General features: G+C 45.1%; 1 protein-coding gene across 2 annotated transcripts in view; it reads right to left on the bottom strand.

The window, feature by feature from the left end:
• Ncapg2 (non-SMC condensin II complex subunit G2) overlaps nucleotides 1-14845 on the bottom strand; it is a 68698-nt gene extending 53853 nt beyond the window's left edge. For both annotated transcript variants that reach the window (XM_076859344.2, XM_076859352.2), the window contains exons 1-6: nucleotides 14614-14845; nucleotides 11916-12032; nucleotides 6874-7062; nucleotides 5687-5801; nucleotides 3686-3840; nucleotides 1488-1622 (exon numbers count right to left, since the gene is read on the bottom strand). In XM_076859344.2, coding sequence (XP_076715459.2) covers nucleotides 1488-1622; nucleotides 3686-3840; nucleotides 5687-5801; nucleotides 6874-7062; nucleotides 11916-11993 — 672 coding nt within the window. In that variant the 5' untranslated portion in view covers nucleotides 11994-12032; nucleotides 14614-14845. The remainder of the gene's footprint in view (nucleotides 1-1487; nucleotides 1623-3685; nucleotides 3841-5686; nucleotides 5802-6873; nucleotides 7063-11915; nucleotides 12033-14613) is intronic.
• Nucleotides 14846-15048: the final 203 nt, after the last annotated feature.

Raw genomic sequence — 15048 nt, 5'->3', positions numbered from 1 at the left:
ATGAGGGTGTAGGATGTGTCTGGAGTCCCTCCAGTAGCAACAGTGTCACACAGCAACCACAGACAACCCAAGCTGAGACCCTCCCTGCACGCTCACTCACGGGCGACTGCACTGGCTGCTTCCCTAGTATGGCCTCATCTGTCCCTCGCAGGGAAGCTGGGACAGGGCCGCTCTCATCCTGGTGGACACTGAGGCCCAGTTATCTGACTAAGGTCCCAGCCCACCAGGCGAACAAACAGGGATGAGGACACACAGTCTCAGAGGCTGCACACCCAGCACACCTGTCATCCCAACAACAGCTGTGGGACCTGGAGCAGGCAACTGCTTCAAAGGAGGAGGATGCCCTGTCACCTTCTGTCAGGCTACCAAAAACCCAAACAGGCTGTGTCAGAGCAGCTTCGAACACAGCAAGGGCACACAGTCCACACTAAACGCACACCACAGAGCCATTCCAGTTTTTAATTCTCCGGTAGCCACATTAATAAAAGGAGATTGATTTTAATAGTATTTTATATTAAGCAATGTACCCAAGGGGCTGGGGATATAGCTCAGTTTGTAGAGTGCTTACCTTGGGTTCAATCCCCAGCACCACAAAAAAAAAAAAAAAAAGGAAAACAATGTACCCAAAACATTTTTTCCTGTAAGCCCTCATATCCACATGCATCTTACATCTAAGACACATTCAATTTGCACTGGCCAAGTTCCTGATGCTCAGTTGCCTTGTGTGAGCAGCCTCAGGACAAGCAGGGCATCAGGCCACAAGCCTCCCTTGGAATTACTAGATGGGTGAGAAAGGGAAATGGAGAACCCTACGAGAACAGTCCTAAGCACAAGCTGGTTACGGCGGGATCAAGGCACTGGGTGCAGCTCAGTGGCAGGGAACCAGCCAGAACGCGGGAGGCCTAGGTCCAAGCCCCAGCACTGTGGTAGAAAAAGCATTGGCTGGGAGCATGGGTCAGCGCAAGACCGCGAGCTCAGCATGTATGAGGCCATGCATTCATCCCCAAACCCCCAAAGAATCCGGGCAGAAGTCAGACCTCATCCACAGGAACAAACTTTCTCAGCCTCTTCCCCCCCCCAGTTTTTGTAGTTGTAGATGGACAGAATGCCTTTATTTTTATTTGCTTATTTTTTTAATGTGGTGCTAACCTAGTGCCTCACACATTAGGCAAGTGCTCTGCCACTGAGCTACAGCCCCAACCCTCCAAGCCCTATTTTTAACCCTCTTAATTTAAAATGCAATTTATGCCCCCAGGATTCACAGAGACTCCTGTTATCATCTGACAAGTGACAGACTGAGCAAGGACTTGTAGAGTACCTGCTTTGACACTGCCCTGCAGGAAACACAACGTGTGGTGCCTATGGAGGTCTCAATGGTTGAGCCTACTCTCCCTGGGAACCAAGGCTATGCAACAGCAGCCACATCAACTGGGAAGAACATCTACTGGGTGGTAGCCAAAGAGACCAGAGCAGAAAAACCCACTTGCCTCTTCTTTCTTGACATAATTAACATTTATGAAACACTCAAGCAGCATATCTTTGATTTCTCTACTTTCCTCCAAATTGTAATCAAAGCAGTACAGAGCTTGATGAACACGCCAGAGCCGACATATGTCTGCACCCTAGGAACAACAAGGGAAAGAAAAACGTTATACTTGTTTTTTGGTTGTTTTAATGAATGGTAAGGTCTTATTTCAAAGTATATTTTATGTCACAAATGATAATTATAGATTAGGAAAAAGGAAAAGTGACAAGTGAAAACAAATCTTAAAATTTTGTGAATCCCCCTTGGAGTTCTAATGAACTTTGTTTATTTTAGCATTAGGGATAGAACCCAGGGGTGCTCTACCACTAAGCCACATCCTCTGCCCATTTTAGTTTTTGAGACAGGGTCTTGCTAAGTTGCTTAGCACCTTGCTAAGTTGCAGAGGCTGGCCTTGAAGCTGTGATTTTCCTGCCTCAGCATCCTGAGTTGCTGGGGTCATAGACATGTGCCACTATGTCCAGCCCTAGAGAACATTTTTGTAAAATAGGCAAAAGCAATCAGAAATCAGTGCTTTTCACAAGGATGAGGATGTTGTCCCCTTAGGCCAGTGCAGCAGCTGTTATCCATATCTGCCAACTAAGCTCCTGCAATGTAGCAGTGCAACTAGGGAACCAAATTCTTCATTTTTTTTACATTAAATTGAAAAACTCTCAAGTGGTCAGTGGCTACTTAAAAATGGAGTATTGATTTAAAAGCTAAGTGGCACAGAAAGTGGATTTTAAAAAGACAAATCAGTGATGGCATAAATTCTCATGGAAAAAAAAAAAAAGGTTTCTCAGTTAATCCCTTGTCCAGCAGGGAAAATGACTGAGCTGAGGTACAGCCGAAAGGCTTTCTATTCTAATACTCACTGCTCTTGGATGGGGTCTAGACACAGAAGCCCAGATATGGTTGGTGGGAACTCAATAGGTACAAACTTTTAGAAAACCCTCAAAAGCCATCAAGTTAGGCAGAGGTGCATATCTGAAATCCCAGCTACTTGGGAGGCTGAGGCAGGAAGATGGCAAGTTCAAGACCAGCCTGGGCAACTTAGGAAGACCCTGTCTCAAAATTAAACTTTTTATAAAGGGCTAGTCATGCAGCTTAGTGGTAAGAGTACTTGCCTAGCAAGCTTGAGGCCTCAGGTTCCATCCCAAACACTCCAACAAAAGAAAAAAACCTCAAATTCATATCCTATAGAATCCATCCTAAGGAAGGAGATATTGGAAGTGGGTCAGTAAGAACTACCCTTGAGCCAGGCATGGTGGAGGATGCCTGTAACCCCAGCTACTCAGGAGGCTGCAGCAGGAAGATCACATGTTTGAGGCCAGCCTCTGCAACTTAGGAAGATGCTAAGCAACTTTAGTAAAACTCTGTCTCAAAATGAAGGAAAAAAAAAAAAAAGAACTGGGCATGTGGCTCAGTGTTAAGCACCCTAGGTTCAATCCCCAGTACCAAAAACAAGAATTCTCGTTGGTGTCCTAAAATAACAATGAGTACCTTGGGTGGTGGAATTATGCATGATTTTTATTTCATTTGCCCAATTTGCTAAAATGTACATATGTATCATTATGTTGAGATCCAACTGTTGATTTTCTAGGACAATTATTCATTTTCTAGATTTCTGGCCTGGATAGCAAGGATGAAAGCCTGAGAAACAGTCCAAGTGAAATCAGCTTTCAGAGGTACTGTCTCCCGCTTGGCCCAGCCATGTAAAACAAACTCAACCACCCACAATCACACCTGAATCTCAAATGCTTCTGACCCACCCCACCCATCCAGCTGGGGGCTGTGTCTGCCCCTCAGCACTACACACACACACAAGCACCTCTCTCCGCAGTCCAGCCTTTCTCTCATTCTCCTGCAAACAGTAGCAGTGGAAGCTAGCCCTCTCTTCTCCCACTCTCTTCCGACCTGAATTGGTATGAGGCAGTATAGGTGGAGCAGCTGCCTCCCCACTGACGTGACAAGAGAGAAGCCACACCCCAGAAAACAGAGGAGGAAGCCTGGCTTTCAATCTGCATGGAGCTGCCACACCCACCCTTGGCTTCTACACATCTGAGGCGGTGAAGAACCCCTACATGGGGAGGCAGCCCAGCCAGGCCTCTGGCAGCCACACAGCCCCTCTAAGTGAAGTATGCACTAAGAAGGCAAACACACTGTTTTGGTCTCCAGACTCCTCCTCAGCAGCATGATAAAGGCAGTCTTCCCCAAGTCCTCCTTGGCAGGCAGGCCCTTCTCCCACCATGTGACGCACAGATCCTGAATGGAGCTCTGGAGCTTTCCTTCAGATTCAGGTAGTGCATATAAAATGCCTAGAACAGAGCACAGTGGTTTCTCCATTAGTGAGCCAATTGTCACCTCAGTTTCAACAGTAAACAGAATTGACTCTCTGTACCAAGAATCATTGTTAAGCAAAAAATGTTAACTTAAGTTTAACTTGCCAAAGATTTATGAACATCATTTGTAGAATGTGAACGTTTAATAAAAAACCGATCTACTACTATTATAAAGACAGACACAAACCAGGTGTGGTCACTGTAATTCCAGTGACTCAGGAGGATTAGGCAGGAGGATTCCAAGTTTGAAGTCAGCCTCAGCAACTAAGTAAGATCCTGTCTCAAAATAAAAATGCCTAGGAGTATAATTCAGTGGTAAAGTGCTTCTGGGTTCAATCCACATACCAAAACTAAAAAATGAAAACAACAAAAAATCTGGAATGGTTATATAAACAGAAAAACTCAATAATATTAACTGTGTTCATACTTATCCATAGATTTCTGAATGCCATTATACAAATGTAAAATTCTGAAATTGACTGGGAACACAGCAATAACTACAAAGTTAGCATTAATCATTTTATCGGTTATTTAAAGTCAGGTACAGTGGCACAGGCTTGAAATCTCAGCAACCTGGGAGCATGGGCAGAAACATGACAAATTTGAGTTAGGCTAAGCAACTTACCAACAACCTGTATCAAAATAAAAAATAACAGGGGCTGGGGATATAGCTCAGATGGTAGAGTGCTTGCCTTGTACACACAAGGCCCTGGGTTCGATCCCCAGCACCAAATAAATAAGTAAATAAAAAGGATTAGGGATGTAGCTCAGTGATAAATTGTCTTGGGTTTGATCCTTAGTATCAAACAAACAAAAATAAAGTTATCTGGAGACTGCACAAATAAACTGGTACTAAAATTCACGCAGCATTTGGAAACTATTTTTATATTGATTTGGGTTGACTTTTTGAGATACTGTATTTCAAGAATACAGAGTAACACCACATACTAAGGACATACACAAATCTAAGTGATGGCAAGAAAGAGGTCTGACCAGACAATCTGTGACATGAAAACACACTAATCTAATGACAGATAAGGGTTCTTGGAAATGGTCCTAAAAAAAAAAAAAAATCGATCCTGAAGATAACACTGCTTTTAAAATATACTCTATTGTTATATATATCAAAAAAGAACAAAGAAAAAAATGATAACATTGCTTTTACATACTTTATATGTGTAAAGTAACTTTATGTAAATATTTCACAATTATATTTTTCATTGATCCAGACTAAGACCTCCTAAGTTAATAGCTCTTGCCTTATAGTCCAGCTAAAGCCTGGTAAGCATCCTGGGAGTCTGCAATTTCTCCTCAGATCATGCTCATAGCAGATTTAAAAAATAAAAATCAATGCCACAGGGGCAGGGGTTGTGGCTCACTGGTAGAGCTCTTGCCTAGCATGTGTGAGGCACTGTGTTCAATGCCCGGCACCACATAAAAATAAACAAATAAAATAATAAAGGTTTCATGTCCATCTACAACTAAAAAAATATTTAAAAAAAAAAATCAGTGCCACAAATCCTTGGTGACAAATGATTCTTATCTGAGAGTAACACAAGCTGACAAATTTACAATCAGACACTATCCTTCAAATAACTCTTGGTCACTAGTCCAGTGAGTCAAGACTGACATTCTTGACTCAATAACAGCAGTTAGCTATTCAAAACTGTTCATCTTCACCACTGAAACGCCTTCACAGAGCCAAGACTGTAAGCTGCTCAGCACTTATAGGACACTCCTTTTCTGAGTGTAAGCTTTGCCATCAAGCCATTTTGCTTTCACAATGCTAAAACAGAAGGCCACTCACACTAGAGGCGCTTACCGTTTAAGATGATAGCACATTCCAAGAGAGCCTCATAGTTCTCACTCTCATTGATCACTGGCACAGAAGCCAGAATCACAGATGTGATTGCCTGAATTATCTCTATGCTTTTTTTCTATAAATGAAAAAAAAAAAAAAATCAAAGCATGAGTGTATCAAATCAACTTAAAGTTCATGTTTAAAAGAAACTTGAGGGCTGGGATATAGCTCAGTTGTTAAAGTGCTTGCCTTGCATGCTCGAGGCCCTGAGTTCAATCCCAGCACCACAAAATAAATAAATAAGTAAAAGAAACTTGAGGGGCTGTGGTTGTGGTTCAGTGGTACAGGACTTGCCTAGCATGTGTGAGACACTGGGTTCAATTCTCAGCACTGCATATAAATAAAGAAAGAAAATAAAGGTCCCTCAACAACTAAAAAAATATATATTAAAAAAAAAAAAGAAGAAAAAGAAACTTGATACTAAATTGCTAAAAGTCTAGCTTATTTTGATGACTGAACTGAAGCAGAGTAAGTCAGCTGTCCTAGGGCTGTGGATGGAATTCAGTGGTAGCGTGCTCACCCGCTAAGTTTGATACCCAACAGTTGAAAATCCTAAAATAGCAATAGTGAGTGCGAGACACCAGGCTGGGACATAGGCAAAACTACAAACAGAACTGACTTCTAGAGTTCTTGGCTTCTGGGCTGGGGATGCCCCCAGCAGTAGAGTGCTTGCCTACTATGCACAAGGTCCTGGGCTCAACACCCAGAACCACAGCTGGGCATGGTGGTGCACATGGGTAATCCCAGCAACTCAAGAGGCTGAGTCAGGAGGATTGCAAATTCAAAGCCAGTCTCAGCAACTTAGTGAGGCACTTAACAACTCAGTGAGACCCTGTCTCTAAATGAAAATTTGGCTAGGGATATGGCTCAATGTTTGAGTGTCCTTGAGTTCAATCCCCGTTACCCCCCGCCCATGATAAAAAAAAAAAAAAAAAATTCGGTAATGCACAATAAATACTGTATTTTTTTAATACCCCTTCAAAGGAGTAATTTTTTATTTTTAAAAAACAGTGTACCGGGGCTAGAGCTATAGCTCAGTGGTAGCACACTTGCCTGGCATGTGTAAGGCACTGGATTAAATTCTTAGCACTGCATATAAATAAACAAAGGTCTATCAACAACTAAAAAAAAAAAAATAGAGAACATACCACTTTTGGACCATGATCTGTCTCCATACTATCTTTACACTGAACATCCACTAATTGCCACCCATCCACCGGGCTTTCCAACAACATTTCTGTTAGCAGATTCTTCAATCTTTGCCATAATTCTTCTTTCTGTTTCCTTGATAATTCATCTAGCAACTCATTTAAGCTGAAAGGGTCAGAGGCATCCTTCTGTAAAATAAACACAAAAAAATAAAAAGTTAGCTGTATATTCTTCAAAGTGTCATCAAAAGAAAAGTTTGTTAACTTAGTTACAAAAGCATGGTCACACTGGGGCTGAGGTTGTGGCTCAGTGGTAGAGCGCTTGTCTCACATGCCTGAGGCCCTGGGTTCGATCCTTAGCACCACATACAAATAAATAAATAAATAAAAACTAAAGATACCGTGTCCATCTACAACTAAAAAAAAAAAAAAAAAAAAAAAAAAAAAAAAAAAGCGTAGTCACAGTCTTCAGTCTTCGGAAGCCTAAAAGGAGAAAAGTATAGGTACTATTAATTAGAATGGAGTGAATTCTTCCTCTTGTTCTTTCCTAGGATCTAACCTTTAGAGTTTAAATTTCACCCAATTAGCAAAACCTTCCCCTCAAATGTTCACGAACTCCACACCTATAATTAGGTCATAAAAGAATGCTAAACAATAACGACCTCATGCAGAATGATTCTACTTTCAGTTTCTGATGTCCAACCCCATGTGGACCCTCAAAATCATCTTCTATTCCTCCTTAGACAGTGATCTCTCCTTTAGCCAATGGGACCCTTTCAGATTTCCCCAACTATCCCCTGGACCCATTTCCTCTCACTCCGGGCAGAAGTCCCCACCTACTCTTCAATAGTGCAAATATAGATCATTGTCAAAAAGATACAGAATTGAGGCGGGCACAGATCTATCACTGCAGCGATTTGGGAGGCTGATACAAGAAGACTGGCAAATTCAAGGCTAGTCAAGGCAACTTAGCAAGATCCTGTCTCAAAATAAATTTTTTTTAAAGGGCTAGGCATGTAGCTCAGGGGTAGAGCAGTTATCCAACATGTGTGAGGCTCCAAGTTCAACCCCCAGAACCATGAAAAAAGAAAGAACTACAGAGTCCAGTTAAAGGGACTTTAATGCAGCCACTCTGGGACAATCTGAGGACCAATATGGTGACATTGCCTACCAAGTCAGAATCAACAGTGTACTATTACTTATACCAACTTAATAACAAATAATAACAAATCTTACATTAGTAGCAATGGCACGCTGCAGAGTGCAGGTGAACAGTAATGGAACTTGCACAACTTTACCACCATTATCACAAAGACTCAGCAAGGTTTTCAAAGGTTGCAGAAATGAGCAGGTAGAAGTCTGCTGAGAAGCAGTCATCTGTAGCGCCAACACCTCCCCAAACGCTGCTGATGCTTAAGAAGGGAAAACAGCAGCCCCAGTGCAGACTAATGGACACCAGCAACCCACACGGGACTGATGCATGCTCTGGTTCTGACAGTGCTGCTGAAATGGTGCAGAAACTGGATCTGCGCAGACATCAGACAGACAAGAGGGAAGGGTTTTCTCAAGAGCCACAGAGAGGCACTCTTAACCCTCAGTGCTATGGAAAGAACAGGAGGGTGGAGAGATACCCAAAGAGCAGACAGCTAAAGGAAACACATGACTCTGGACTGGGCCTGGTTCAGGAAGGACTGCAGAGAAGGACACTACTAAGACAATAGTGGAAATATGAATATGTACCGCACAAAAACGTATTACTGGAGTGTTAAATTTCAGATTTTGAAGATTCTTTTCTGTGTGTATTTGTGGTGCTGAAGATAGAACCCAGGGCTTCATGTGTGCTAGGCAAGGGTTCTTCCACTAAGCTAGCCCCTAGCACTGTTATTTTATTTTGACAGGGGCTCACAAAGTTGCTGAGGCTGGCCTTGAACTTGTGATCCTCTTGCCTCCGTCTCCTTAGCAGATGGAATTACAGGTGTGCCCCACTGCACCCAGCTTGAGGATCTTAATGTGGTTATAAAATGGAATAATTTAAATAACTTAAATTTGGGGGTAAGGAGGTCTACAGCTGACTCAGTGTTTCCAAACCATGTGTGAACACAAGGCTGAGGACAGGTGGCAGTGCAGCCACTGGGAGGTCTCAGTGTGCTTGGAACCATTCTTGCCACGTCTCTTCAACGTTGCAGTTATTTTAAGAGGAAACAGAAGGGAGGAAACAGGGGCCTTCCTCCCTCCTGATCCTGTAGGGAAGGGTCAACCTGTGTCCCTGGGCAACATGCTCCGGCTCCACCTGGGACAAGGTCCCTGCACAGGAGCTTTGTCTTTCTTGTGAGCCTCATCACCTTCACTACTTGTGTGGAGGTGCATCTGAATCTGAACCTCATGAGTTAAGGCCACCTCACAGCTCCACCAATCTTTCCTACCAAGGTCCACAATACCCAAAGCCATTTCCAGTCCTCACTAGGCGAGCCCTGGCACCCTACACTGATACCCTCTCCTTACCTATCCCCCTCTGTATGGGTGCTCCAGAAGAAGCGGCCCTTTTCCCAATTACAAGGTTCTATAGGACCTAACCTGGCTACAGTTCCATCTTCACCCTGTGCCTTCCTCCTTCCCAAGTGTGCCCTGCCTCTCCATTACTACAAATCTCTAGGGTCCCTTCAGACCTCTGTCAGATGTCACCTCCTAGAGGCCTTCTCTAACCACCAAGCCCTCCTGCCCTTCCCTGCTTTGTAAATTTACATACTTAGCTTCTCTCCTTCTGCATCAACTGAAACATCAACTCATTCAGGCAGAACCTCTGCTTTGCATGCACTGTAGCTCCAACTCTCAGAGCAGTACCTGGCACACAGAAGCACTTGACAACTCTGTTGAAGGACTGAATCCCCACCAATCTGGTGGCATACACCTGTAATCATAGCTACTTGGAAGGCTGAGACAGGAGAATTGCCAAGTTTGAGGCCAGCCTGGACCACTTATAAGACCCTGTCTCGAGATAAAAAGTAAAAAACAGGGTTGGGTATGTAGTTCAGTGGTACAGCATCCCTAGGTTCAATTTGCTGTATCAAAAAAGACTCCTCAGTGCTGTATCCTCCCTGTCAAAGAGTCTCCAAAGAGGACAAAACAGAGGGAACAGTCAGTTTTCCATAACACATGTTTGGAAATTTATTCCAATGCTATCTATGTGTTAGGGAACTATTTGAGAAAAAATGTGAGAAATTTTATGAGCAAGAAACACCTGGTAAATGCAGAAAAGTGTAGCTTGCTCAGTGGAGCCACCAGGATCCCGCAGAACACACATGCCTGGGCACCTGGCAGCCAAGTCCACCCCATCTGCCTCTCAGCACAAGTACCCATTCACTCACAGGTCCCTCCACTTCACCACCCCATCCCCGGCCACGCTGACTGTCCCTTGGGCTAGCAGTGTCTTTGTTTCTCTCTTCTCTTGTTCTCTTCCCGCACACAGGAGGGGCAGGTATGTCATGCAAGTATAGGCACCCACTTCCACTTATAAATTCCAATATTTGTTAAGGTAAAATGTCACACTTAGTATAGTACTTGTGTGTTTCTTAGTGACTTAACATGCATAAAATTGCCATTTTAGTAGGTTCCAGTACTGTGGGGGAGAGGTACCAGGAATTAAACTCAGGGGCACCTGACCACTGAGCCACATCCCCAGCCCTATTTTGTATTTTATTTAGACAGGGTCTTACTGAATTGCTTAGGGCCTCACTGTTGCTGATGCTGGCTTTTTTTTTTTTTTTAGTTGTAGATGGATACAATACCTTTATTTATCTTTATGTGGTGCTGACAATTGAACCCAGTGCCTCACATGTGCTAGGCGAGCGGCTCTACCGCTGAGGCATAACCCCAGCCCCGAGACTGGCTTTGAACTTGTAATCCTCCTGCCTCAGCCTCCCAAACTGCTGGGATTATAGGCATGTGCCATACCAATTTTGCAGAATGCAATGACTGTCAGCAACGCACGTGTAAACACATAGTAGAACTAACTGTCCTTGGAGAGGTCACCTCAAACTGACTTATGTCAATACTACCTTTCTTTTTTTGCACTGGGAATTGAACCCCTGGGTGCTCTGCCACTGAGCTACATACCCAACCCTGGTTTTTTATTTTTTATCTCAAGACCAGGTCCCACTAAGTTGCTGAGGCTGGCCTTGAACTTGTAATTCTATCTTAGCCTCCCAAGTCTCTGGGATTAAGGAACGTGCCACTGTGCCTGGAAAGTCCTTTCTTTAGTTCTTATCAGATTGAATACGGGAAATTGTCCTTGTTACACAAAATGGTATTTCCACACTGAATTTGATGAAACCAAGCAACACATAACCACCACTTTTATTTTTTTAACTATGAGCTACACAGGTACTTATTGTTACTAAAGCCGGTTAATTATAAACTAAAACTAACACTTCATTAGTATGAGGCATAATTCAGAAGTCCACTGAGATGCCACTGGCTGCTAAGCAACACTGCACATGCTCATAGCAACAGGGGCCACTGGAGAAAAGGCGCCTTGGAACACCTGTCATCAGGAAGCCACTGATGTGCTCCCAAGTGCCACTTTTATCTTTTGATTTAAATTGATGTTAACATGTATCATCAGTTCAGCTAACTGTGGTTTTAGGAACACTGGGGTATGCTGTTTGCAACAACAGTCTTTTGGACTTTAAATACACATGTGTTGCACTCCTAATACAAAACACACAAACGTCTATTGCCAAAGCCAAGAGGGCCTCCCCTTCCCTTCCACTCCTTACACCTGCTCTCCAGCCCTGCAGAACCTCTCCAGGTTCAAACTGCCTTCTCCACTCCTAAGGGATCCCTCTGTTTGACTGGTCCTTTAACTGGTTAACTTCTGTTTATCTTCTACACTTAGCTCAGCCTTTTGAATCTAAAAAATTTGCTATCTTATTTAAAATAGTGGTTGTTTCCTAAGGATGATATAAATGTATCTCATTTAGGGACATAATAATTTTGGAACTTTATATTAACACTTAACATCACAATAAAGCCAAACCACTTACGTCAAGTTGAACAAACTGCAAAAACTCTCCAACCAGCTCCTTAGACACTGCTTGTACAAACGTCTCACGCTTTTCCATGACGGATGAAACTGTTCAAATGGCATTTGTTTTGTAACCCTAATGGAAAACAAAAGCATATCAGAACTTACATTTGCAAATATATCTTTTCCTACAAGATTTAATTTGGTATTAAATTCCTGTACCACCTATGGTAGATAGTTTCTAAGAATACAAAATGCATAATAATCTGAAAAATGTTTTCTTCTCTGAGGATATTATCAACATATCAATAATGTCATTATCAGTTGTTAATGAAGTCATCAACTAAGGAAAGAACAAATTCAAATGGCCCAAAGAAGCTCACCTCCTATTGAGAAGCCAGCTCAGGTAGATCTGAGTTAACTCAACAGCAGAACAGGTTGGTCCCCAATGATGAATTCTGAAGATTCTTCCTTTCTAAAGGGTCATTTTCCCAATAGGAGGATCCTACCTACAGTCTCTTATTATTCAGCATGAGCTTGTTATTCCAAGTGAGAACCAGGTGGCTCTGGGGACACCTGGAAACTTGTTTAGATGTGCATTAGGCATACCCAACCTCAGTGCCCTCCTCCCTGCCCCTGTGGATTAGAGCTCTGGGGATTCCCTGCACACTCCTTCCTCCATATGGTTCCCCAATCAATCCTATTTACATTTACACCACTGCTAGCCACGCCCTACTCTAAATATGTCACCTAAAGATGAAGTAATAGCAAATGATGGAACATATTTGCAACAGAATCCCTCACTTTAGGAATGACAGGAAGATCAGTAAAAGAGGAGAGAATGGGGAAAGGAGGAGGGAAGAGAAAGGGGGAAAATGGGGATGTAAATCAAATTGCTTGTATGTATTGTTTTGTCAAAATGAACCCAAATACTATGTACAATTATAATGCTCTAATAAAAAAGCCATAAAAATTTAAAACATAACTTGCATTGCTATAAATAGAGCAATATGAAAATTACTGGTGATACTTTTGAGGATAGGAAGTCATCTTAACATATAATCCTAGTTTTTAATTTCATCTTTTTTTTTTGGTTTGTAGTTGAACACAATATCTTTATTTATTTATTTTTATGGGGTGCTGGAGATTGAACCCTGGGCCTCGCCCATGCTAGGTGAGCACTCTACCGCTGAGCCACAACCCTGCCCTAGGTTTTAATTTCTAAAGTGAACAAACAAAAGTAGAATATAACCTCAGTCTGATGAGTCCCCACATATGTAAACCTACATACAGCTATCTAATCCCTCAAGTCAAGTGGTTGAATGATGGGCAAAAACTCCTACAGACCAAGAAATTGAAGGGGGAACAGAGACTGGCCAGCAACAAGCCTGAAGAATAATAATGGTTAGCACCAATTCACCGCTTTAGAAAACTAAACAATCCAATAAGATACAGTAAGCACATGGAGTCACATGCCCCAAACAGATCTGAGACCCTCCCCTTTGACCTGATTCTTGTCACTTTTTCCAGTTCCAGGGCAGGGTCCTATTTGAGTCAGACCCAGATCCAGAGCTGGGTCCTTGCTAGGTCAGTCCCAGGTTCAGGGACAGATCTTCCCTAGGTCATCCCAGGTCCAGAATCCTGTCTGGATCAGTTCAGTGTCCTACCTGAGTGAGTCCTGGGTCTAGTGTAGGGACTCTCTGGTCAGTCCTGGCTTCAAGGCTGGAGTCCTGCCTGATTCAGCAAGCCCAGGGTCTCTGGTCAGTCCCAGGTCCAATGTTGGGATCCTGTATGGCTCAGCCCTAGGACTAGAGTACCTCTAGTCCGTCCCCTTGTTCAGGGCTGGGGTCCTGCCTAAGTCAGTCTTGGGCCCAGGCTGGGGTACTCTAGTTGGTCCCCAGTCCAGGGCTGGGGTCCTGAGTCAGTCCTGGTTCCAGGGTGGGATTTCTCTGGTCAGTCCTGGGTCCAGGGCTAGTATCTCATCTGAGTCAGTCCTGGGTCCAGGGCTGGGATACCTCTAGTCAGTCCCCAGTCCAGGGCTGGGCCTGTCTGAGTCAGTCCTGGGTCTAGGGTGAGGCTTCTCTGGCTAGTCCTCTGTTGAGGGCTGGGATCCTGTCCGAGACAGTCTCCTCTCCAGGGTTGGGGTGCTATCTGAGTCAGTCCTGAGTCCAGGGTGGGATTTCTCTGGTCAGTCTTGGGTCCAGGGCTGGGATTCTGCCCGAGTCAGCCCCCTGTCCAGGGCCGAGGTCCTGAGTCAGCCCCCTCAGGGCAAGGGTCCTGCCTGTCCAGGGCTGGGGTGCTATTCGATTCAGTCCTGGGTCCAGGGTGGGGTTTCTCTGGTCAGTCCTGGGTCCAGGGCTGGGGTCCTTCCGAGTCAGTCTCTGGCCAGGGGCTGGGGTCCTATCTGAGTCAGTCCTGGGTCCAGGGTGGGTATTCTCTGGTCAGTCCTGGGTCCAGGGCTGGGGTCCCGTCGGAGTCAGCCCCCGGTCCAGGGCTGGGGTCCCGTCTGGTCAGGCTCGGGTCCAGGGCCGGTTCCGCTTCCCCGTGCGGTCGGGGTCTCCGCGGCTACTCGCCCGGGCCCGTCCGTCCCCGCACCCCAAGTGCCAATCGCGGCCCCGGGCAGAGGGCTGAGGCAACCCGCCCGCGTGGCGTTGCCTGCCCGCCCGCCCGCCCGGGGCCGGGCCGTGGACCCACTCGGCTACTCGCCCGGTGCTCACCTCGCCCCAGACGCGCCGATTCCCGCGCTCGGACCAGATTCAAACACACCCGCCGGCGCCCTAGCGCGCCCGCCCTCCTGCGCGTCATCTATGGGTGCTCTCGCGAGAGCTGTGGCGGAGGCCTCTGGTACCACCCACACTTCCGCGCGCGCAGGCTCTCTGGCCCCGCCTCCTGGGCGTGGCCTCGGGCCGCCGAGCCCGGTCCGGGTCTCGAGGCCATAGGGCGCACCCGGCCGGCCTCCGGGGCCTGTGCGTGCGCTGACGTCACCGCGCTGGTACGTGTCCTGCCGCCTCCTCGTCGGAGGAGGCGGATGGGGGCAAGAAGAAGGGAAGGAAGAGGAGGAGGAGGAGGAAAAGCGGGGTGTAGGAGAAGGGAGGAGGAGTTAGAGAAGAGAAGGGGCAGGAAGGGAAGAAAGGAGTTGCGGGAGGGGCGGG

Source organism: Callospermophilus lateralis, chromosome 1 (assembly GCF_048772815.1).
Source record: "Callospermophilus lateralis isolate mCalLat2 chromosome 1, mCalLat2.hap1, whole genome shotgun sequence".
NCBI classification, from domain to species: Eukaryota; Metazoa; Chordata; class Mammalia; order Rodentia; family Sciuridae; genus Callospermophilus; species Callospermophilus lateralis.
Note: the sequence above shows the minus strand (reverse complement) of the source record. Positions and strands in the feature narration are given on the sequence as shown.